Source organism: Diceros bicornis, chromosome 10 (assembly GCF_020826845.1).
Source record: "Diceros bicornis minor isolate mBicDic1 chromosome 10, mDicBic1.mat.cur, whole genome shotgun sequence".
In the NCBI taxonomy this organism is placed as follows: domain Eukaryota; kingdom Metazoa; phylum Chordata; class Mammalia; order Perissodactyla; family Rhinocerotidae; genus Diceros; species Diceros bicornis.
In genome coordinates, this window is record NC_080749.1 from 65245162 (window position 1) to 65272096 (window position 26935).

A 26935-nucleotide genomic window follows, 5' to 3' on the forward strand; every position below is an offset into this window, starting at 1 on the left:
TTATTATTATTTTTAGTATTATCTGTAGACTGTGTTGTGCTATTATCTCTAATTTTCCTGATGCTATAAATTTGTGTCTTCTCTTATTCCTGATCAATCTGGCTTATCACTTTTATTGAACTTCTCAAAGAGTCAGCTGTTAGTTTCATTATTTTCTCTCTTTTTTTTCCATCTATTTGATTTTCACTTTGATCTTTACTATTTACTTTCTTCTGCTTACTAAGTGGTGACAGGGATGTGGAAGAATTGAAACTCTGGTGCAGTGCTGAATGGTATGTAAAATGGTACAATCACTTTGGAAAACAGTTTGGCATTTCTTAAAAGTTAAACATATACCTACCCTATGACCTCGTCATTCCACTACTAGGTACTTACCCAATATAAAGGAAAAAATACGTCCACACAAAGACTTGTGCATGAAAGTTTATAAAGGTTTATTTGTAAGAGGCCAAAACTGGAAATGAACCAAACAACAGGTGTGTGGATAAAAACATTGTGACATATCCATACAATGGAATACTTCTCAGAAATAAAAAGGAACAAATTATTAAAATATGTGACAACATTATGTTGTGTGAAAGCAGCCAGGAAAAATAAAGAGTATGTACTACATGATTCCATTTATATAAAATTCTAGGAAATTCAAACTAATCTTGTGTGAGAGATACAGAGCAGTGTTGACAGGAGATGGATGTCAGGAGGAGAGAGATGGATGGATTGCAAAGGTAGATGAGAAAACTTTTAGGAGTATTGCGAATGTTATTTTGGTTGCAGTGATGGTTTCACAGTTGTAGATATATTTTAAAATTGATAAAACCATTCTACTTAAATAAGTATAGTTTATTTTACTTCAATTATACTTTAATAACTTGTCAAAAAAAATGTGTTTTTTCTCTTTCATTTACTTTTAGGACCTGCAGCAAATGCCACTCATCGATCTCTAAGTAGTTCAAAGAATGTTGTCAAAAAATCAGCAGCTGCAGTCGTTTATCAGCCAGACATACAAGATAGTGGTACTAAACAAAAGGTATAAAATTATGTCAAAGTTTTGTATGGTGATTATTAATTTATCTGGTTAACTTTCACTTCTATGAACTATCTCCTTCACTAGCATATTACTGATTGGTTAGGGATATCAGGATCTATTCAGGAGACTTGATTCTGTTCTCTGAAAGTGTTGAGGTATATTTGTGCTAAACTTAACTATGTAATTTAGCAGAAACTAATCCAAGCAAACATTTAGCAATTATAATGATAATAATAGCTAATATTTATTGAGCATCTACTGGTGGCCAAGCCTTGTGCTAAGCCAGAAGGAAGGGAAAATGAGGAAGTTCGGTCACATAGGATACAAAGATGAATGACATATAATCACTCCCTTTGAGGAGTCATTGTCGAGGCAAACAGACACAGAAAAATACCATTACAATAAAATGAGAGTCTGAAATGATAAATTTTGAGTCTAAGCAATGTGTTCATTAAACATTAGATTGGATTGGAATAGGTTGGATTATATTTTCCTGAAATTTGACATTGAATGACTTTAAACTTTTTAAAACCAACCATTGAATGGGTCACCATGTCTTTAAACAAAATATGGAATACTAGAAGAGGAGCAAGTTTGTCCATTGCTACATATTGAACTCAATTTTGAGTTAGTTAAATTTGAGACCTCTGTGGAAGGTATCTTAGGAGGTTGGTAATATGTATTCTCCCTGAGACAATTTTCATGAGAGAGTTAAGGGATAAAGGGGGAAAAAATCTGTATTAATTTGGTTGATTGATAGAAGGCAAAATCTCTTTCAGAAGTACAGTTACTAATGAGTGGTTTTCTCTTTAATGTTGTACCATAAAGAAAGATGAAGTGATAACTAAAAAATCAAGTCTTCTTGATGATAGAGGTAAGAGAACGAAAAATATTTATAATTCTTCTGTTATTTGTTAAGTACATAATTATGGTTTCATCATATAGTTTTTCAAGTTATTTGTTTTACCTGATTATAAAAATCATGGTTATTTTGGAAAATAAAGCATGGTATAAAATTGTTTGTGAATACAGATATTATAATTAGCCCCTGTATTTGAATGATTGCCTGATGAGTATGGCTTTTGAAATCTGCAAAGTGAGGAAAAGTTAGGGTCCCTGCTGTGGCTTTTTGTAATCGTAGGTAGAATATGTTACTGGCATACTGTGGTTCAGTAGGTTACAGTACAGAGGACTGTCTCCAGGAAGGTCCCCATACTCTACCGCCATCAGTTTCCCGCAGACAGTACATCCTACTTCCCATCTTACCTTGAGTGCAATATACATTAGCTAAGTTTTTCTGTGCCTTGGTAGATTTCTGAAAGTCACTAAAAATACTCCCATGCATATCCTACATATACACACAGAAAATACTAGACATCTCCATCCAGTGGCCAATGACCACCTCAAATTCAATACAAAATCAAATTCATCTCTTCCTGATCCTTCTGTTTTCACCCAGGGGTAAAACCTGACTCTTCCTCTTGTACTTTGCATCCCAAAGTTGCCACTTTCTGTCTAATCTACCCCTTAATTTCTCTTGCCCTCTCTTCTTTTCCATCCCCACAGCTCCTGCCCTTGTTTTTCTCCATCCTTGACTATTTCAGTAACCTTCCTCCAATCTCCTCTTCCTCTTTTTAACCCACCATACATTTTGTGTGAAAGCAATCTTCCTAAAACACAGCTTTGGTTATTCGCCTATTCAAGTCACAAGGGTTTTACATCGTGGACTGAATGAAATGCAAACAGTTAATTCTGGCAGTGGGCTTTGGTTAGTTATAGGGACTAATCTGGCATAATATTAAATAAATTGGGATCAGAGGTTAAGGGTTACAGACTTGTCCCTGAGGGCAGTAGTGAACCACTGGAAATTTGTAGGCAGTGAACATCAAAAAATGTCGTGTTATTCTTGGAGATACTTCCTTAACTCAAAAAAATCCCTGATTGTGGTAATCCAGTGATTGTGGCAGCTCAGCAGAGGAACATTGGATCAATTCTATTCGTTAACAATTCTATTGCCTTGTTCCGGCAATATTATCTTCTCACAGTTAAAAGTATCTCTTCCTTCTTTAGGAGCTATGTACATCTCAGCTCGAGATTCAATTATTTCAGCTCAAACTTCACCCACAAGAAATTTTCCTAGACCTTCGCAGTCTTATTTGGATCCTCCCAAAGATGAGGTATATAATATTTTTTTTGCCCCAAATGCAAACAGAATAAAGTACAATCTTATGATCACAATTGATATAAAAAAATCTCATTCATAAAGTTACCATACAGAATAACTTTACTCACTGAAATTAATCATACTGTAATTAAATTTTAATAGCCCTAGGATAGTTTTCCTAAATATAGGCTACAATATGGTAGTTCATAGTACATACCTGCAGCCTTCAGAGGGAGTCTCAACTTGGGCTTCTTTGACTGGGCTTTGACTAGTACTGATGAATTGTTCAGAGACAGCCATACTATCTTGCCCCATTCTCTTTTGACCAGTGATCAGTTACCTACTGTTGGAAAGTTACCAGCAAAGGTTCAGGGTATGGCTTCTGGAGATAACATAGATTTTTTTCTCTGTGGGTTGCCAGCTTGTTATCACAGAAGTCATAACTACATTTTTCATGCCATTAGTAGCACAATGTTAACTGGTTCAGCTGTGCTAAAGAGTTAACATAGTTTGAAAGAGATTTCAGTAAACTGGAAACTTACTAAATTCTTTCCAAATGAATTCTACTTGATTAGCGTATAAAGTGGCATCATTTTTCATGTTCTCTAATGCATAATAATTGACAGACTACATTATGCATAACTCCTAAAATGTAATATGTTTACCATAATATGTTTCTCTGTAGTACAGTTATTATAAACATGTTACAGTTCAGTGTTCTATTTTGTCAATATCCACATTAAGTATGCTAACAGTCAGAAAAAGAAATTTCTTAAGAACTCTGACATTTAAAGTCCTCATATTGCCCAGCAGATTTCAAAGACTTTTGTATTTTACTAAAAAACAAAAACCCCTTTAAAAACAGTGTCTAAATTTTATTATTGACCTTTTTTGAGTAATGTATGTGTTATTAAACTTGCCATCCATATTGATCTCAAGTGAGTATCAAATGTCCACAGATATCTAATTTATCATAAGAAATAGCCTGAGCATTTTATTCTGATAAGTATTATATCCTGTTTCCAACATGTTGTACACAGCCTGCCACTGTCAGAAAATGTATTTCTGATGGCCTGTTCCAGCTCTCTGACCTGGGAAAAAAAGAAGTCTGTTGCACTGGATTTGCCTGCCTGAGCAGGTTGAGTTCTTGGACAGGCCTAGAGAGCAGTTTCTTGTGTATTCAGAGAACCTGTTCTCTACATTCAGCTCTACTTAAACTTTTCTCCTATTGTTAGCTTTGTTAAAAAAATACGCCTATTCTTCTGTCCCAATGAGTTGATTAACTTCCTTACTAATTAGTGCACTCCACAGATAGTTAATTTTAGGACACTAGTGAATACTGTTGTGCAGAAAAGAGTTAACATAACAGGCTTGAGACTGCTGTCTTTAGAAGGGCCTGCTTGCAAAGTTGGCCTTTGGCTAGTGTTTGAGAACTTGGCCTTTCTAACATTCCCTAACTGATACGAAAATTTTCCTAACTGAATGGGTGGTGCACTGTACCTAGACTTTGCAAACAATGTGATTTTTGCCGAACATCTGATTTCCTTTTGGGAGGCTAGAATTTTGGTATGCAGTAAGGCAGAGGGTGTCTTCATGACCAGCCTTCAATAGAAACCTTGAGTGCTGAGTTTCTAATGGATTTCCCTGGGCAGAAACATTGCACACATGTTACTGCATTTCTTTTTTGCTGGAGAAAAGGGCATGCTCAAGTGTGTCCTCTCACACGACGGAGAGAGCATAAGGAAGACTGTGCATGGATTTTTCCAGATTCAGCCTGTATCTTTTCCCCTTACTTATCCTATAGTGTATGTATCCTTTTACTGTAGTAAATCTTGAATGTGAATACAACTATATTCTGAGTCCCATGAGTCTTAGCAAATTACCAAATGTGTGGGTGATCTTGTGGAGCTCCTCTGATACAAATATGAATTTTGAATTCTGTAAATAATAGATGTAATATAAACATCACAAAATGTGCACATTTCTTAAAATTGACATCTAAGAGAAGTTCTCAAAATCTCAAATTTCTGTATTTTAAATATATAAATAATACTCGGTGTTCAAATCCTGGGGAAAAAAGTCCTTTCAGAATGTTTGTTTTATTGTTTGGATTATATAGAAGGAGATAAATGCTGATTGGAATGAAAGAGCAAACAGGAGACCAAGCTACCTCTGTGAATCAGGTAAACATCAGCAACAGCTATTGAGTAAATCATGCTATCTATTAATTCATTCTTTCAACTAACATTTATTGCAATTATGAATTTTGTTTTATGAAATGAAATTATGAATTTTAGGTAAAGCCTTTTCTAGCACCTATTGATACAATCATATGATTTTTTTTCTCCTTTAATTTATAAGGATTATGTTGATAGATTCTATCATATACTATCTTCCCATTTAAGAAATAAATCGTGCTTGTCATAGTATACTTTTGTATAATTTTTAAAATTGAAGTAAAACATACAATCAGAAAGACCACAAAATAATATACAGCTAAATGAGTTATTACAAAGCAAAACACCTATGAAACCACTACATCGATCAAGAAATAGAACATTGGAAATCTCACAGAAGCCCTCATTATACCCACTCCCAAGCAATATTCTCTCTCTCCTCCCCAAATACTATCATTATCTTGAAATTTGATATTATAGTTTGGTTTGTATATCCATTTGCATACATTTGTGCAGTTCCTCTTCGTCTTATTTTTAAGCCAGTACTACAGTACTTTTAAGTCAGTACTACTATATAAATTTTAAAATGAGCTTGTTTTGTTCCAAAAAAAATTCTTACTGGGATTTTTTATTGGAATGGCACTAATCTAGAGATCAATTTCAAGAGAATTGACATCTTTAATGTCACCGGCACCGGTCAGATCGGTGCGGTGAGGTCCACAGACACAAAGGAATTTGAGAGCAGAAACACAGCAGAAGTTTTAACAGAGGAGGATTTATTAGCAAAGTGAAAGTGCCCCCCCCAGGGGATGGGCGGGCAGACTTGAGGGGAACAACTGCTCCCAAGTTGTGGTGGTCCATGGCTTTGGAAAATGGGATCCCCTGGGGCAGATGAGGGTCTTGGAAGGTGGACCAATGGGGGCATTGTCTCCACCCCCATGTCAGGAGGGGGAGATTTTTTCCTTATATAGGCATCTCCGGAACTGTCATGGAAGTCATCCTCCACAGCGGAGGTCAAAACCACAATGCAAATGAGGGTATAACGAGGCTTGGGCCTACTCTTGGTCAGGGGCGGGGCAGAGTGTGGTGCTGCACGTTCAAAGAGCCGCTGCATGGTAATTAGGATGCTGCACCTGGTGGAGTGCCCTCGCTCCCAGCTTGTGTCTAGCTTCCTGCCTATCTCATTCAAAGTATTATGTTTTCCAATCCAAGGACATGATATTTAAATTTCCTTTAATTTCTCTCGATATTTATAGTTTTCTGTGTCTTGAATATTTTTCATTAGGTTTATTCCTAGGAACTTGATTTTTTATGATATTTTAAGAATATCTATTAAAATTTCATTTTATATTTATTGATGCTCTAATGAAATACAACTAATTCTTCAGCTGTATGATTTCTGTTTGGTAATTTTTAATATTTTCTCTCTCTATGTTGAAATTCTCACTTCATGCATTGCTCTCCTGACCTTGGTAAGCATCTTTGTGACTGTTATTTTGAACTCTCTATTGGTAAATCACATATCTCTGTTTCATCCTCCAGCGAGATATTGGCAACTTAGTTTTATTGTTTGAATGAGCTGGAGGGAGAAGCCAGGGGAAGTGCCCACTGGCTGCCCCGGGGACTCTGGAGAGGATCTCAACCAGCATCTAGATGGGTGCTATTTACTTATTTATTTTTTTCATCTTTTAATTAATTAATTTATTTTTTTATTGCTGTAATGTTGGTTTGTAACATTGTATAAATAAGATGGGTGCTATTTAGAAGATGGACCCTCAGGCAACAGCTTGTAAAGTATGCTGTCAAATCCCTTCCAGGGAAAGACTGAAAGATGGGTGCTTTTGTCTGCTCCCTCTGCACTGAACCCTGGGGGGATAGCCATGGCAAGTGCTCATGTGCCTGTTGAAAACTACTTCGTTTGCTGTAACCCAGTGGGACTCTTGAATGCAAGCCCTCTTGGCTTTCAGAGCTAGTGTTTTGGGGCCTGTCCCTTAGATGAGATGCTTTATGTGTGATCCAAACCCTTCACTCTTCAGGGACAAGCAGGGAGATGGAGACTTCCTCCCAACTGTATGGCGCTGTGCTGGAGGTGTGGTTTATGTGAAGAATGTGTCTCAGCCTTTCCTAACCATTTTGATGTGGCTATTAGTTTCCTGATGTGATGGTGTCACTCAGCTAGTTTCTGGATTTCTCGTAGAGGAAATTGCTCCATGTATAGCTGTCCATTTAGAGCATCCATGGGAGGAGGAAAATTCAGGAGCCTCCTATGTCACTGTTTCGGTCTGGAGTCTGGCCAATATTTCTTAATATTATCTTCTAGAAGCTTTATCGTCTTGCCTTTCATCCATCTGGAATTGATTTTTATGCATAGACTGTTATAGGACTATTCACATTTTTTATTTCTTTTGTCAGATTTTGTAAGTTATGTTTTTTCTTGGAACTTCATCACAATAAAAAATTTCAAAATTATTTGTATAAACTTTTTCTTAATATTATCTATTTTTTGAAAGATTGGTAGATCTGTAATGATGTCCTCTTTTTCATTCCTGGCATTCCTTATCTGTGCCTTCTCTCTCTCTTTTCCTTGATCACTCTCACAGGGGCTTATCAAGTTCAGTGGTCAAAAAAAACAAAAACGGCTTTTGAATTTGTTGATTCTCTGTTGTGTTTTTATATCGTTTCAATAATTTCCACTTCATCTTTATTCACTTTTTCCTTCTACTTCCTTTTGGTTTATTTTTTGTTTTGTTTTGATTTTAATTCTTTTGTTTTTTCTAGTTTTATGACATGGATGCTAAGCTCTTTGATTTTTAGACATTCTTCTTTCCTAATACATTCACTTAAGGCAGTATTTCTAATTGTGGTTTTAGCTATATACCAGAAGTTTTGATTTTTATATTTTAATTTATAGAAAAATATTAACTAATTTATATTGTGATTTCTGATATGTCTGTGAGTTATTTAGAAATATATTTCTAAGTTTCTAAATATATAGACATTTTCTCCAATTTTTTGGACGTCTGACAATTTCACTCTTGTCAGGAAAATAATCTGTATTTAAAATCATTGAGGCTTGCTCTACTGGCCAGCATATCTGGTCAATTGTTATAAATATTCTGTGTGTCCTTGTAATGAATGTACATTTGGCTGATTTTGGATGCCAGGGTCTGTATATGTCAATTAGTTCCAGTTTGTTAATCATGGTGTTCATGTCATCTACATCCTCGTTACTGACAAGTGTGTTTTCAGCACTCCACTGTGTGATTGTGGATTTGCCTATTGCTCCATCTACTTCTTTCAAGTTTTGCTATATTTTTATTAGGTGGATGCAAATTTACAATTGCTTTGTTTTCTGGACCAAAACCTTTTTGAATATGAAGTGATGGATCTCTAAAAATGCTGTTTTGCCTTGAAATATACTTTGTCAGATATTAATATACCAAACTGATTACTGATTAGTGTTTATATGGTATACCATTTCTCATACTTTTTCAGTCAATTCTATATTTAGATATTTCTTTTAAGTTGCACACAGATTGGTTTTGTTTTTACTTAGTCTGTCTTTAAATGAAGCACTTAATTAAGTATTGAATTTTTTACTTTTGAATAAATGTTTATAAAATGTATAATTTACATATAGAAAAATGCATGATAAATTATCACAAAATGAACACACTGTCTACAATCCAGATCAAGAAATACAACATTGACAGCATGCCAGAAATTCCTGTCCACCTCCCACCTCCCAATCACTAGCCTCTCTATTTTACACAAAGGTAACTACTATCCTGTCTTCTAATTTCATAGATGAGTTTTAGCTATTTTAAATCTCCATATAAATCGTATTTTATAGGTATGCATTTTTTTATTTGTTTCTGACTTCTTTTACTTTTAAATATGTTTTGGAGGTTTAGCCAAGTTGTTGCCTATAGTAATAGTTCATTCACGTCATTCCTGTGTAGTATTCCATTGTATGAATCAGTTATAGTTGATCCTCTGCTGTTGACGCACATTTGATTATTTCCAGTCTTTGGCTGTATATATATATATATATATATATATATATATATATATACACCACATGTTCTTTATCCATTCATCAGTTGATGGGCACTTGAGTTGCTTCCACATCTTGGCTATTGTGAATAATGCTGCAATGAACCTGGGGTGCATAAGTCTCTTTGAATTGTTGATTTCAAGTTCTTTGGATAAATACCCCATAGTGGGATAGCTGGGTCATATGGTACTTCCATTTTTAATTTTTTGAGAAGTCTCCATACTGTTTTCCATAGTGGCTGCACCAGTTTGTATTCCCACCAGCAGTGCATGAAGGTTCCCTTTTAACCACATCCTCTCCAACATTTGTTATTTTTTGTCTAGGTAATTATAGTCATTCTAACAGGTGTAAAGTGATATCTGATTGTACTTTTGATTTGCACTTCCCTAAAGATTAGTGATGTTGAACATCTTTTCATGTTCCTGTTGGCCATCTGTATATCTTCTTTGGAAAAATGTCTGTTCATATCTTCTGCCCATTTTTTGATGGGTTTGGTTTTTTGTTGTTGACTTGTAAGAGTTCTTTATATATTTTGGAGATAAATCCCTTGTCAGATATATGATTTGCAAATATTTTCTTCCATTTGGTGGGTTGTTTTTTTGTTTTATTCCTGATTTCTTTTGCCGTGCATAAGCTCTTTAGTCTGATGTAGTCCCATTTGTTTACTTTTTCTTTTGATTCCCATGCCTGAGTAGACGTGGTATTCAAAAAGATGCTGCTAAGACCATTGTCAAAGGGTGTACTGCCAATATTTTCTTCTAGGATTTTTATAGTTTCAGGTCTTACATTCAAGTCTTTCATCCCTTTTGAGTTAATTTTTGTGTATGGCATAAGATGATGGTCTTCTTTTGTTCTTTTGCATTTGGCTGTCCAGTTTTCCCAACAACATTTGTTGAAGAGACTTTCCTTTCTCTATTGTATGTTCTTGGCTTTTTTGTCAACGATTAGCTGTCCATAGAAGTGTGGGTTTATTTCTGGGCTTTCAGTTCTGTTCCATTGATCTGTGTGTCTGCTTTCGTGCCAGTACCGTGCTGTTTTGATTACTATAGCTTTGTAGTATATTTTGAAGTCTGGGATTGTGATGCCTCCAGCTGTGTTCTTTTTTCTCAGGATTCCTTTGGCTATTCGGGGTCTTTTGTTGTTCCATATAAATTTTAGGATTGTTTGTTCTATTTCTGTGAAGAATGTCATTGGAATTCTAATTGGGATTGCATTGAATCTGTGGAGTGCTTTAGGTAACATAGACATTTTAACTATGTTATTTGTCCAATCCATGAGCATGAAATATCTTTCCATTTCTTTATGTCTTTTTCGATTTCTTTCAATAATGTCTTATAGTTTTCAGTGTATAAGTCTTTCACTTCCTTGGTTAAATTTATTCTTAGATGTTTTATTCTTTTTGTTGTAATTGTAAATGGAATTGTATTCTTGACTTCTCTTTCTGCTAGTTTGTTATTAGCGTATAGAAACGCAACTGATTTTTGTAAGTTGCTTTTGTACCCTGCAACTTTGCTGTAGTTGTTGATTATTTCTAATAGTTTTCTGGTGGATTATTTAGGGTTTTCTGTATATAAAATCCTGTAGTCTGCAAACAGTGAGAGTTTTACCTCTTACTTTCCAACTTGGATACCTTTTATTTCTTTTTCTTGCCTAATTGCTCTGGCCAAAACCTCCAGTATACGTTGAATAATAGTGGTGAGAGTGGGCACCCTTGTCTTGCTCCTGTTCTCAGAGAGATGGCTTTTAGTTTTTCACCATTAGTTACGACGTTGGCTGTGGGTTTGTCATATGTGGCCTTATATTACATTGAAGTTCTTTCCTTCTATACCCATTTTATTGAGAGTTTTTATCATAAATGGATGTTGGATCTTGTCAAATGCTTTCTCTGCACCAATTGAGATGATCATATGATTTTTATTCCTCATTTTATTAATGTGGTGTGTCACATTAATTGATTTGCAGATGTTAAACCATCCCTGCATGCCTCGTATAAATCCCACTTGATCATGATGTATGATTCTTTTTCGTGTGTGTGTGAAGAAGATTAGCCCTGAGCTAACATCCATTGCCAATCCTCTTCTTTTTGCTGAGGAAGATTGGCCCTGGGTTAACATCCATGCCCATTGTCCTCTACTTTATATGAGATGCTGCCACAGCATGGTTTGACAAGTGGTCCATCTGTCCACACCCGGTATCTGAACCTGCAAACCTGGGGCCACCAAAGCAGAGTGTGAAAACTTAACTGCTATGCCACCAGGCCGGCCCCTGGTGTACGATCCTTATAAAGTATTGCTGTATTTGATTTACTAATATTCTGTGAGGATTTTTGCATCTATGTTCATCAGCAGTATGGGCCTGTAATTTTCCTTCTTTGTGTTGTCCTCATCTGGTTTTGGTATCAGAATAATGTTGACCTCATAGAATGAGTTAGGAAGCATTCCATCTTCTTCAGTTTTTTGGAATTTAGTTTGAGAAGCATAGGTATTAAATCTTCTTTAAAAGGTAGAATTCTCCAGAGAACCCATCTGGCCCTGGACTCCTGTTTTTGGGGAGATTTTTGATTACTGTTTCAATCTCTTTACTTGTGATTGGTCTATTTAGATTCTCTATTTCTTCTTGATTCAGTTTTGGGAGGTTGTATGAGTCTAAGAATTTTTCCATTTCTTCTAGGTTATCCAATTTATTGGCATATAGTTTTTCATAGTATTCTCTTATAATCCTTTGTATTCCTCTGGTATCCATTGTAATTTCTCCTCTTTCATTTCTAATTTTATTTACTTGAGCCTTCTCTCTTTTTTTCTTAGTGAATATGGTTAAGGGTTTGTCAATTTTGTTTATCTTCGCAAAGAACTAGCTCTTAGTTTCATTGATCCTTTCTACTGTTTTTTTAGTCTCTATTTCATTTATTTCTGCTCTAATTTTTATTATTTCCCTCCTTCTGCTGACTTTGGGCTTTGTTTCTTCTTTTTTCTAGTTCTGTTAGGTGTAGTTTAAGATTACTTATTTGAGATTTTTCTTATTTGTTAAGGTAGGCCTGACCTGCTACAAATTTCCCTCATAGTACTGCTTTTGCTGCATCACATAAGAGTTGATAAGTCATTTTTTTCATTTTCATTTGTCTCTAGGTATTTTTTTATTTATGCTTTGATTTTTTCATTGATCCAGTTCAATAGTATTTTGTTTAGTCTCCACATATTTGTGGCTTTCCTGGCTTTTTTCTTGTAGTTGATTTCTAGTTACATAGCACTGTGGTGAGAAAAGATGCTTGATATGATTACAGTCTTCTTAAATTTATTAGGCTTGCCTTGCTTCCCAACATATGGTCTATCTTTGAGAATGTTGCATGTGCACTTGAGAAGAATGTGTCTTCTGCTGTTTTTTGATGGAATGTTCTATATATATCTATTAAGTCCATCTGGTCTAGTGTTTCATTTAAGGTCACTATTTCCTTGTTGACTGTCTGTCTGGATGATCTACCCATTGATGTAAGTGGGGTGTTGATGTCCCCTACTTATATTGTGTTGCTGTCAATTTCTCCCTTTAGGTCTATTAATAGTTGGTTTGTATACTTTGGTGCTCCTCTCTTAGGTGAGTATATATTCATAAATGTTATGTCCTCTTGGTGGAATGTCCCTTTTATCATTATATACTGCCCCTCTTTGTCTCTCATTGCCTTTTTTATCTTGAAATCTGCTTTGTCTGATATAAGTATGGCAACACCTGCTTTCTTTTGCTTGCCATTTTCTTGGGGTATCATCTTCCATCCCTTCACTCCTAGCCTGTGTTTGTCTTTAGAGCTGAGATGTGTTTCCTTGAGGCAGCATATTGTTCAGTCTTGTTTTTAAATCCATCCAGCCACTCAGTGTCTTTTGATTGGAGAATTCAATCCATTTACATTTAGAGTGATTATTGATATATGAGGGCTAAATACTGCCATTTCATCTCTTGTTTTCCGGTTATTCTATATTTCCCTTGTTTCTCATCCCATGTATTTCTGACTGCCATTTCAGTTTGGTGATTTTCTATAATGGTTTTCTCTTTATTTATCATTTGTATCTCTGTTCTGATTTTTTGTTTAGTGGTTACTGTGCAGTTTGTATAAAAGATCTCATAGATGAGATAGTCCATTTTCTGATAACCTTTTATCTCCTTAGCCTAAGCATGTACCATCCCTTTCCTCTTCCCCATCTAAGTTATTGTTATCACAATTTATTCTGTTTTATGTGATGAGTTTGTGATTAAAATGAAGTGTTCATAGTTATTTTTGATGCTTTCCTTCCCTTTATCTTTAATGTTATAATTAAGTGTTTGCTATCCTGTTCTGATAGAGAGCTACAATTTTCTGATTTTGTCTATTTATCTCCTTGCTCAAGGCTTTGTAAACCTTTTCTTTTTTGTTTCAGATATGAGGGCCTTCTTGATCAAATATTGTAGGGAGGGTCTTGTAGTGATGAACTCCCTCAGCTTTTGTTCACCTGGGAAAGTTTTTATTTCTCCATCGTATCTGAAGGATAGTTTTTCTGGATAGAGTATTCTTAGCTGAAAGTTTTTATCATTCAGTATTTTGAATATATCATTACACTCTCTCCTAGCCTGTAAGGTTTCTGCTGAGAAATCCACTGAAAGCCTGATACAGGTTCCTTTATAGGTTATTTGCGTCTGTCTTGCTGCCCTTAATATTTTTCTTTGTCATTGACTTCTGCCAGTTTTACTAATATATGCCTTAGAGAAGGTATTTTTACACTGATGTAATTAGGAGTTCTATTGCCTCCATTTACTTGTAGTCTAGATCCTTCCTCAGGTTTGGGAAGTTCTCAATGATTATTTCTTTGAACAAGCTCTCTGCTTCTTTCTCCCTCCCTTCTCCCTCTGGAATACCTTTAATCCTTATGTTGCATTTCCTAATTGAATCAGATATTTCTCAGAGAATTTCTTCATTTCTTTGTAATCTTAGTTCTCTCTCCTCTTCCCATGAAGCATTTCTATATTTCTGCCCTCTAAATTGCTAATTCTGTCCTCTACAATATCAGCTCCATTTTTTAAGGATTCCAGATTGTTTTTTATCTCATTCATTGTATTCTTCATCTCCAGCATTTCTGTTTGGTATTTTTTTTAGAGTTTCAAGTGTTTTGCGAAGAATTTCTTCTGCTCATTAATTTTATTCTTGAGGTCATTGAACTGTCTTTTTGAGTTTTCTTGTAGCTCGTTGAGTTTCTTTATGGTAACTGTTGTCAGTTCTCTGTCATTTAGATTGTAAATTTCTGTGACTTCAGGATTGGTTTCCTGAGATTTTCATTTTCCTTCTGCTCAAGAGTCTTAATGTATTTCTTCATGGTGTTTGATGGAGTGGACCTTTGCCAGTGCATAGTGGTAGTATCTGATCACAGATTCCACCTGCCTCCAATGAGGGGGGAGGGTGGCAGGAGCTGTATTTTCTGAGCCCACCATGTCTGCTGGCAGTTGCGCCTATCTGTTGGAAGTTGTGCCTATAAGGCTTTCTCCATTTGCCCACTGGCTGCTGCTGCTTCACACATACAGGGCCAGGCACTCTGATGTGCATCCGCTGCTCTGGCTGACTGGCTGAGCTGGTGCATCAGCTAAAAGGGGTGCTTTCTTTCCCATTTGCACTCCCACTCTGCACTCATTGGTCACCTGCCTGGGGGCTTGGCTTGGTGGGGGCATCCACACAGTGTCTGAGCCACCTCTGTGTGGATCGTTCCTGCAGGCTGGGAAGCAACTCTGAGAGTGAAAGCATTCCCACGGAGAGCCCCCTGTTTCCCAGTCTCCTCTCAGAGTTGTGCACTGGCTGCTGCTTGAGGTGCCATGCCCTAGAATGCTGCTGCTGGGGAGGAGGAGGAGATCCGCTTACCTCTTTCCACTGCTTCCTGGGGATCCAGTGCCCCCACCTTCAGACATGGCTGCATGGATCACTCAGACGTCCTCTTGTGTTGTGTGGATGTCCTCTGTTGGTTAATTAATGTCCTTTTCATTGTATCTTAGTGAGGAAAGACTAAGGAGACAGCTCACTCTGCCATGATGCTGACATCATCTCTTGATATTTTAAAATGTTCCACAGAGGGGCTGGCCTAGTGTAGTGGTTAAGTTCGCATACTCTGCTTCAGTGACCCAGGGTTCATGGGTTCGGATCCTGGGTGTGGACCTATGCACTACTCATCAAGCCATGCTGTGGTGACATCCCACATACAAAAAAATAGAGGAGGATGGGCATGGATGTTAGCTCCGGGCCAATCTTCCTCAGCAGAAAGAGGAAGATTGGCAACAGACATTAGCTCAGAGCCAATCTTCCTCACCAAAAAAAAATCATAACAATAAATAAATAAATAAAATATTCCGCAAATGTACCAAAAATGTCTATTCTCTATTTGAGAGATGTAAGGTTCTAATTTGTGTTGGCCTGCCATAACAAAGTATTGCAACTACTCAACTCTGCCTTTGTACCTGGAAATCAGCCATAGACAATATGCCATGAATGGCCATAGCTGTGCATCTTCCATCAGTTTTGCTTCTGAGAATGTCAAGTGTAGTCCTCAGCCCTGTGATTCCTGGGTTCCTCTTAAGTGAGTTTTTAATTTTCCCTACTTCGTCGTGCTTTCTGTATAACCTGAGCTGTTAGGTCTACATATTAGCAGAAGTAGAAGAAACCACAGTTATTTTTGCACAAAGGGGACAGGTGACTCAACTAGTAAATATCAAGCCCTCTGCCAAGAAAAAGTGAACCTCTGCTCCTAACCTCCCCATGGTATAATTTGCAGCCCTCTCTTATCATCAAGATCTAGAGTAACACAGTCTACCAGTGGAGCTCCCCTTCAGGTTCTCTCAGTGTAAAATTGTTTCTCAGTCCCCTGCTGTCCTTGCCCTCCTCCCTATGTGAATAACTGTTTGCCCCGGAATAATTCCTTGAACAGTCTGTCCTCACCTACCAATCTGGAATACTAGCTCATTAATATATTTAGATATATATGTGCAGATCTATTTCTTTCTTTATTCTGTTCCAAAAGACCAGCTTGTCTGTCTTTGCACTAGTACCACACTATTGATGATTCATAATGTCTTGACATAAACAAGGGAAAAACACCTCACCCCACTACCCCCACCTGCCACCCCTCCTACCACTTTCTTGTTCTTTTCTGGGAGTGCTTTGGCTAATTCTTATCCTACCTTCCTCCATATAAATTGGAAATAGACCTGCCCATCTCTCTCTCTCTCTCTCACACACACAAACACACACATAATGTTGAGGTGTTGATTGAGATTTCATTAAAACTGTATATCAATAAGGAGAGAATAGATATCTTTACAGTACTGATTATTCTTGTCAATATAAATAGTCTATCACTCCACTATGTGATAATTTCATTTTTTTACTTAAAGTTTACTAATTTTATTCAGGAATATCTTTTGTTAGATTTATTCATAGGTAGTTAATATTCTATTGTTATTAAAAATGGTATATTCTCTAAGTGCTTGTTACTAATATATAGAAATTTGATTGATTTTTGTATGATTATGTGCCCAGCAACCATTGCAGATCCTCTAATTAATTCTTCTTTCTAATCTGTTGATTCTTGTTTTTTAATATAATCATAGTATCTGCAGATAATAAAAGCTTAGTTACATCCCTTGCAGTCTTATATTTTTAAATTATTTCTTGCACTCTTCCCATTCCTAGGGCCTTCAGAGAAATAGTGAATAAAGTGATGAAAGTGGCCTTCTTGTCTTCTTTCTGATTTTAAAGAAAATATTTTTAAGTAATTCACCATTAATTATGATGTCCACTGTAATATTTTGGTAGATAACAATGCCGGGTTAAGAAAATACCCTTCTAATTTGCTAAGTTTTTTAATCAGTGAATGTTGACTTTTTTAAAAATATATTTTATGCATTTGTTGAGACTATCATTTTTTGTTTTATTCTTTGACTAAAGCAATTTTATTCATCATGTATTATCTTCCTTATGTATTTCTATATTATGTTTTCTAGTAATTTTTTAGGATATTAGCATTTAGGTTCTTGAGAGAAGTTGGGCTATAATTTTCCTTTCTCAGAGTTTCTTGGTCTGGTTTTCATATCAAGATTACACTAGCTTCATGAGTTATGTTACCTCTTTTTTATTGTTTTCTGAAAGTTTATAAAGCTGGAATTATATATTCCTTGAATATTTGGTAGAAATCACTGGCAAAATATTTAACCTGGTCCTGGATCTCTTAGTGAGAAACATTTTAAACTATGAGTTCAATTACTTTAGTGATTCAGAACTGTTCATATTTTCTATTTCTTTTCAAGTTCTTTTGGCAACTTATACTTTCTTGGAAATTTATTCAATTCATCTAAATTTTCAAATTTATTGACATAAAGTTATCATATATCCTATCTATACAGATCAGATTTTTGAAAGGAAGTATAGCTTAATGATACATATAGAGAACATATGCTCCGAACCCAGACTACCTAAGTTGAACTCCAACACTTAAAATTTATGTTCGGCCTAGTTATTTATCTTCTGTGTTCTTTAGTTTTCCAACTATAAAATAAGAGAAATAATCATATGTACTTCGTATGATTGCTATGGCAATTCAGTAAGTTAAAGTGCTTACAAAGGTAAAGTGTTTAGAACACTGTGTGGTACTTAGCTGGTGACATGTAAATTAGTGCTTTTGAAATGTGCTGCAAAATTTGATGTGCAATATTTTCATTCTTTTCTAAATCACATCTAAGTTCAAATTTTGTGTATTATTTTGTATTCATGAGTTAGTATTTAAATTCCAAGTATATTCTATTTTTAGTTTTCTTTTTGTTATTGATTTCTAATTTAATTGCTTTGTGGACTGACAGCATGACCTTTATGGTACCAGCCTTTTGAAATATGTGAAGAATTGATTTATTGGCTTAGCAGACATGATTAATTTTTAAATGTTCCATTTGGTTGAAAAGAATGAATATTGTCAGTTTGGGGGTGCAGTGGTCTAAATATTTCCATTCAGTCAAGATGTTTAATTGTGTAATTCAAATATTCTATATATTTTTTTCCTCTTTGTTCTTAAAAGTATTGGAATTAAGATAATTTGTTAGCTTCTTCATGTAGTTCTATTTTTGCTTTTTATTTCTTTATCTAGGTTATTAGGCATACCCAGGGTTATCCTGGTGAATTGAGTCTTTTATTGTTATGCAGTGACCTTTATCATAGGTAATAAGTCTCTTTGTCTTAAGTTCAATATGTTTGATATTAACATAGCTATATCAGCTTTCAATGTAAGTGTCTTTGTATGTTTAGATCTGTTTCTTGCAAACACTCTACCCCTACCCCTGGATTTTGCTTTATTTTCATTCAGTCTTAGAATTTCTGACTTTTAAACTGAATTTGAACCATTTACATTTATGTTTATTACAAATCTTTGGAATATTTTTATTTCCTTATTTGTGCTTTCAATTCATTCTGCTTTTTAGTAATTTTTTAAATTTCTCCTTTCTTGCTTTCTTTTAGAGTATTAAATTTTTTTAATCCAGTTTTACCTCTGTTTGAAATTGTGTGTTATATGTATATTCCTTTTGACAATTACTCTTAAATTTTAACATGTATACTTAAAGTAAAAGTCAAAGTTATAATAATTTTCTTCTAATCACTCTCTTATCATATTTAACCAACAATTTAGTTTTGAATTTTTTACCAGCTAAATTACTTTCCTATTTTTTATACAGTCAGATTTTGTTTATATTTACTCACATATTTACCAGTTTATTTTTTGTTCACCATTCCTTTTTGCATTTCATACTTTATAGAAGCACCCTCAGTCTTTCTAAAGTACATCTATTCCTTAGAAATGTCATTAGTGAATGTATTTTGGGAGTAAACTCTCAGATTTTATTTCATAAAACTGTCTTTGTGTTACCCATGTTCTGGAATATAATTATGGCTGGATATACAAGTTCTTGGGGACAGTTATTTATTCTTAGCACTTTAAAGATATTGTTCTACTTAAATGTTTTACTTTTTGTTTTACTTAATTCCTATGTAAGTGAACCCTCCTCCTCTCTCACCCCCTACACATACCTCAGGCTGCTTTTAAGATCTTTTCTTTGTTTTTCCTTAACATCACTATGATGAACAGTTCTGGACAAGTTTCAGCTATTTTTCTCTCCTATATTGCCTCTCCTCATTTTCTTTATTCTTTTCTTCTGAAACTCCAGTTATATATATCTTAGACTTCCTTTTTTTCTTCTACATCCTTTAAGAACTATCACATTTTCCATTTCTCTCTGCTGCACTCTGGTTAATTTGTCCTCCAATTCAGTAATTCTCTCTTCAGTTGCCTCTAATTTACTATTTTATCAATTCAATGCATTTTTAAATTTCTTGATTATATTAACACTATATATATAAAATAAATTTCTGAATAGTTATTTTTCAAATATGACTGGAATTTTTTGTTAGGTTCTTATTCCATTCCTGTGTTTTCCAGTCCCTTCTTTATATATTTCAACATATAAAATGTACTCATTTTATATTCTATATCTGGTAATTCAAATACCTGAAATCTTTGAAATGTGGCTCTAATGTATGGGTTTTTTTTTCCTGCTAACAGTCATGGTGGTTTGTTTCTTCATATTTGTCTGTGTGTGTAGTATGTGTGTATGTGGAGGGGGTGTTGCTATATATGAGCTACTTTTTGACAGAAATGTATCATTGAGAGTTCTATATTTGCATAGAATGTATTACTCTATAGAAACTCATCAAATTGAACATATTAAATATGTGCAGTTCTTTGAATAGCAATTATACCTCAATAAAGCTTTTAAAAATTTTTCATATGCTTTTTCTGGGCATCTGGGAGAGCTATAAATACAGGTTCATTTTAAATTAATTTCTCACTTTGAGTTTTATGGATAATACAGTGGATTTGACCTTTGAAGTCATATAAGAGATAATATATGATTATGAATTGTTAAGAGATATTTTTATTTTCTCCTCTTCTTTCTCTATCCACAGTTGAAACCAAGACATAATTTATTTGTGCTACTACCTCTGTGGCATGATTTTTGTTTTAAACAACTCTTTCACCAAGGGTGTAGATCTTTGAGATCTACATATTTTTAGGGGCTTTTAGTTTTAATTCCTCATCTTGTTTGAGACTGATGTCTTGTTTTAAATCCTCTGGCCAGCCATTATGTATTTGGATATTGCCAATGCCCATAGGGCAAGCATCAGCTTCAACACTTGCTTACCATTCCAGATTTGTGTTCTCCCCAATTTTTTACTCTATAGGGTTTCTCTTACTTCCTTGAAAGCTCAGCTGTTTTTAAGATGATGGTTTTAATGTTTTATACAGAAATTTAGGCAGAATTTTTTCAGAATATCTACTCCAGAATATTACTGGAAACCACAGTAGAGTTTTTTGTTTGTTTTTTGTTTTGCTTTTAAAAAGTATTGTCTTCACACTGAATTTCTCAGGTCTGTGCACTCTTAATTCCAGTTACTTCTTCTCCAAAACTGAACACACTCAAAAACATAGCTACACAAACTCAAAAAGTTTCATAGGATTTGAGTAAGACATTTTATACATATCATTGGTACCTAATGGTTACTCACTTATTGGAAGAAACAAGAGTTACCATTTAAACTTGCTTTGAACTGGCTCTAATTATTAATACTACTTTCTATAACCAGGGCATTCTTTTTGTCTAAAACTTTTATTCATTTGTTCATTTGCATAATTGACATACACCAATCCAGATGCCTGTAGAGGTGTTCTGCTTACATGTTCCTATGTCATCTGTATCCAGATTCAGTGTTTACTAAAATCCGGTAATGGGATCTTGCTATATTACATACTAAGCAAGCTAGAAATATTTGAGTGAGAAGAGATTAATGGCAGACAAATCAATGAATAAATATTGAGGAAACATATTAATTAAATAATGTATTCAACAAATAAATGTTATTGAATACTTCCTATGCATTAATTAAGTGCTGAGGATATAGTGGTAAATTTATGCCATAGTCAAGGATACAGAAGAGTAAACATTTAATTACAATATAGCATAATGAGTTTTATAATAGAAATGTGTAGAATGCTTTAGAAGCACTAGAGAAGGATATTTATTTACTTAGGCAAGTTTCAAGGAAGGCTTTCTAGAGGAGTTAACACACGCTGAATGAGACCTAAAAGATGAGAAGTTAAAAGAAGGCATGGGGTGCTCCAGACAAAGGAAATGGCAAAAACAAGGGTCCAGAGGCATGGAAAACATGGTACATTTAAGAAATTATAAGTTATTCTATGTCTCTGGACCATAGGATATGGACCAAAATCCATATGGAAGACTAGCCAGAGAAGACACTGGAGAGGTAGGTAAGAACATAAGATCATCTGGTATGTTTTATGCCTTGCTAAGGAATTTGGACTTTATTGTGGAGAGTCTCTGGAGGGTTTTAAACAAGACAGTGACAACAGAAAACAAAGACCTACTAGAGGTTATTAATTACCATTTTACAAGTTGCTGGGGAAGGATACAAACTAATTTTCATTTTCATTTTCTGATAAATAGGAACTCAGGCTCGTGCCAGAGGCCAGAGTATTTTCACTTCTCGTGTTTTCTCAAATACGTAAGTATCTAAGAAAATTAATGGGTAATTATAAATTAATATTTTAATAATTCCATGAGTGCTGTTCAAAAGCATATGATTACATGGAATCCTCCATTCTTGTAGTTCTACTTGGATTCAGTGAAAATTCTGTCTTTTGCAAATTCTCAGCACTAAGCTTAAATTGTAAAAAGACAAAGTGAGTGTTCTTCCTATTCCTTCTGCATTTCCTTATCCCCACTGTGATTCTACTCTTCACTTATATTCAGAGTCTTCATGCCACTTTCAAGGATATCCTACCACGATCTCCTCTTCAGGTAGCTTTCCAGGATCTGGACTTGTCCCTTTGCCTTTCTCCCCTTTGAATATTTACCATTCTTTAGGCCTTTTGAGATTATTGGCTTCCTAAGGATGGTTAGTTTACTGTAAGTATTAATAACTTAATCAGTTATTCTTCTCCTAAAGGATATTTACAATATAATCCAAAAATAATAATCTCTAAAGATGGAAAGTACAGGTCTTTGAAGAAGATATTTTTGGGGCCTGAGGGATTTTCATTCCTCAAACCTTGGGGGCCCCCTATTCTGTTTCTTGATTTTACAGGAGAAAGCCTATTATTTTAGACCCAACATCATCATCTATTTACAAAATCCATAAGCCAAATTAGGTCCAGGATTTTACAAATCCTAAATTCATATGAAAATGGTTGGGTAAAGTTAAGTGGTGTATGGTGGCAGGTGGTGTTGACATATTCAGATCAAGCTTCCTTGGAGGAAGGATCTTGACTTTAGGGCTGATGGATGTCAGTTTGACTGACTTATTGAGAGTTCATAGGATACATATTTAACAGATGCAGAAGGAAGGAAACTGACTAGTCCAGTTTAAAGCAATAGAACAAAGTGGAAGAATTATGATCACACATACGAAATGACCATTTTTATTTTATTTATTGAATAAATGTATTTTATTTATTAAAAATGTAAATACTTGCCTCTTTATAAAAAAGGTTAGAGGAGTCTCATAATAGTCTTAATTCGTGCCTCTTCATTTTCCCCCACCTAAGATTACAGAACTACAAAGTCACTTGAATCTTTTATAGCAAATACTTTGGATACCCTTTCATTAAAAATCTTAGCTCAGCTAAGATGAATAACTTGATGGATGAACTGGAGCTTATTCACCATTCCCAACCAAACTGACAGGAAAATACTTATGGCTGCATCCACCCAGCCTAATATCAGGTCAGAGTACAAACAAAACACAGCTAACAATGCTTTCTAGTCTGATTCTGCCCATGATAACACAGGTCACATTCTTGTTCTGATTTAACTCCAGATTTCATGACTTTTCTATAGAATCATCACATCTGTTCTACCATCCACCTCATCTCTCCTCCCTCTCCTCTATTCCTTAGTTCTGTTTTTTAACACAAAACATATACAGAAAGGTTTATGAAATAGACATGGAAATTCAGGACCAAGAGAATGAAGACAAAGCAAATATGATAGCAGTGAGGGTAAACAGAGTTGCAATAATTAAGAATTGCACTTGGATAATGAATAAATCTGTTTTATTGGGATGGAAGGTGTAAGGAGTAACAGAATGATAAGGCAATATGTCTGCTGCACTGCAGAATGTGATCAGAAATTTTTACTTTATTTATTGGATGACACTCTGATGGTTTGGGGGGGGGGGATGTTATGATCAAATTAGGATACATAATGGATAACTGTGGCAGAAATTTATAAGAAAACTTGAAGCCAAGAAATTAGGAACCAGTTCCAGAAGTCCATTAGTGGACTGCACAAAGGCTTTATTTTGGATTAGAGACTAGGCCCAGGTCCAGAAGACTTAAATGGGAATTTATTTTTCAAACATTTACTGAGAACCTACTACATTCAAAGCATAATGTCATATGTTAGGCTAACATCTGCTCAATGTTAGGCAGATACCACAGTGAACAAAACTGCCTTTGTGATTGTGAGGTGTTGTTTTTCAAGGATACCATGGAGCTGGAGAAAGGGGATGGAAATAGGGCAAGTTAAAACATCACAAAGCTCAATGTTCTTACCTAGATCAGCCATTTTTCTTGAATAAACACTCTCTGTAATACCATTTCATTGATGTCACCCTTTATCTGGTTATTACAATAGTTTTTTAGTGGTCTTTATTGAAGCTGTCTCAGTTATTTGGTTAATTTAATCTTAGATCTTTGCTCTTTGTTTGGATCTGTATACATACCTTTGGGGTAGAAAGCCGGTGGGAGCAGATATCAGTCAACACACTGGACTCCTTGTGTTCTATTTGGTGCCTACAGTATAATGTAAAGAGAACGGAAAAATGAATCTGAGAGAGTTAGGTTGCAGAATATCTAAAAGAAGAAAACTATGCTTAGGTTGACCTAAGAAACCTGATCCTGAAAAAATAAACGAGACCAAAAGATAGAGAACATGTCGCTGATATCAGCTTTCATGCTCCAGGTTCCATATTGCAAAAAGGTACTAGTCTAAGTGTGGACTATTGCTACCAAACCCAATTTCTGAGTGGAAACCAGTGAAGTTTTCTTTTTCTGCCAAGATTTAGTATATAATTCTCAGTATTGTTGTTTCTTATAATTGAACTTTAGACTTTGAGAAAAATTAAATTTTATAAGGTAAAGTACAGACCTAGAAAAAATGAAAAAGGAATGTCAATTTTCTTTCAAGAAAGTAGGAAGAAGTTAAGCAAAGGGCCTATGTTGAAATATATGAGAATAAACATCATATGTCTGAAATATATGAAAATAAATCCAAAGTACAGTCTTAGATTTTATTTTATTAACTATTTGTTTTGTTATTCTATAATTTTTATTATTGAGTTGTTCTTTTATTTGTTACAATTCATAAAACTATGTTTTTGACTTCATTAGTGTGTGATGATAATTGTAATTAGAACACATGATAGAATATTGGTATACACAGAAAAGGGCTACATCTAAATTGGTATTGAATATGGCTAGATACTTATGATTTTAACCCATAGTTATTGAATAATCATCCACATATTCCCTTCCTACTCTTTGATGAGAGTTTGGGTGGGACTATGGGATTTGAAAGGGTAAGTAAGTGAAAGATTATCACAAAGCTCTGCTCAGACGCCTTGCCACCTCATGGTGCCTTTTAGCTCACAGAAGGCACTAGCTCACCCCTCCCCCTCCAATTCCATGCCCTTCCTCAGAGAACCACAAAGCAGGGATGGCTAAAGTGGGTGAGAAGTAGAATTTTCAGATTTATGTATTTTTCATGCTGCAGCTACAATTGTACTCTTCTGAGTAATAAAGCATATGGGCCAATATTGAAGGAGGAGGAGAAATGGTCAGGTGGGTGAGAGGGCGGTGGACAAAAAATAAAGTTTATTCTTCCTTTTGAATTTCTGTAGAAAAACTTTCAGATATAAAGAGAAGAAACTGATTTAATGATTAGAAATTTTGGAAAAAGTTACATAAATTCTTGACACTAGGTAATAACTAAATGATCAACCTCTCTTAATTTTACAGACAACAGAACCTCCTGCAAAATTGTTTTCAAGAAAAAGTATGTATCGTAAAAATCCATTGATACAGTGGCATATTAATGATACTTTCTAATGTATCATAATAGAAAAAAATCTGTGCATCAATAATGAGTAATCATCTGTTGATATTAGTCAGTCTCCCTCTTCGCCCTTTTTTTCTTCTTAAAGTTTACTTTCAGTTAATTCTTAGATTTTGCAATGGTCTTATCAAGAAATAATGTTGGCTTTTCAAGAAGGGGTCTCATGGGGATAGAAGGGGGCAGGGATTAAGGGAACTAGCTATCAAAAGAACAGCATCAAATATCGCAAACCCATTCTACCATGGGAAGCCATTAAGTCACATGGCTTTGCAGACTTGGCTGGTGAGGTAGGATCCCTGGGTCTGTCTCTAGCCATTTTTGTGGGAGGGGACCTGGTCACCTAAGAAGTCATGTAAAAAGGTATGATCTGAGTCTTGGAACAGGCAGACAAGAGAGTATATTCATAAGGCCCAGCTCTGGATCTAGTCAGACCAGTCAGAAAAGAGAAAGGGGTTAGAGAACAACACATACTCAGACTTACTTTTTCATATGGATACCTGCTCAATTCATAGGATATGTAGCAAATACAAAAGCTTTGATTCAAGAGAATATTTCTCAGTTTAATATTATAATGGAAAGCAACTGAAAACTCAGTTCTATTTACCATATTTCACTACATAGAAAACTTTAGGAATACCTATCTTTCATATATCAAGGTTAGAAACTCTCACACCTACCCTAAGAGTCATAATGTAGGTCCATTGTTTATTATTTCTGGTAGTAAGAAAAATAATACATAATGAATGTTTTAGTTTATATGGTTGTAGTTGTAGTGGATTAGAACAATTACTTTCTCTGTTAAAATTTAGGTTTTAGTCTTAAAATACTTGATTTAGGATGTGATTATATAAGGCAAATATTATACAACATACGCTGTCATCAAAATATTTTTTTCAAACTACTGGCCATTGTCTCTACAATAAGTGAAAAAATATATTAGATTTGGAGATTAGAGCAGAATGAAATGGTTTTCCCTGGGGTGCCCCCAAACACTCTCAGATGAGTCAGGAGAGCACACTCCATAGAGGTGTTCATAGAATACAACATAGGTGTTAACTTTTCTTTGAATGTTGGCCTGAAACGTGAATAATTTCATGCTAACTTAAAGCAATATTTTGGGTGTAAACACCCCCATTTGAGGAATCCTATTGTTTACCCTGGTGCCCACATACCAGCATTCCAGGCTTTGATGCCAATTACTTGTGTTTACAGCCTTTATGTCTTAAGAGTAATAACAACTTAAAAACAGGCTACTAGTTGACCATAGGCAGGAGGATTTT

At 35.0% G+C, this 26935-nt stretch overlaps 1 protein-coding gene across 1 annotated transcript in view; it reads left to right on the plus strand.

Moving 5' to 3' along the window:
* The window catches only part of FSIP2 (fibrous sheath interacting protein 2), an 89554-nt gene that overhangs the window by 22464 nt on the left and 40155 nt on the right, over positions 1-26935 (plus strand). Inside the window, exons 10-15 of the mRNA XM_058549382.1 lie at positions 912-1027; positions 1856-1901; positions 3098-3204; positions 5311-5374; positions 21987-22044; positions 25559-25595. Coding sequence (XP_058405365.1) covers positions 912-1027; positions 1856-1901; positions 3098-3204; positions 5311-5374; positions 21987-22044; positions 25559-25595 — 428 coding nt within the window. The remainder of the gene's footprint in view (positions 1-911; positions 1028-1855; positions 1902-3097; positions 3205-5310; positions 5375-21986; positions 22045-25558; positions 25596-26935) is intronic.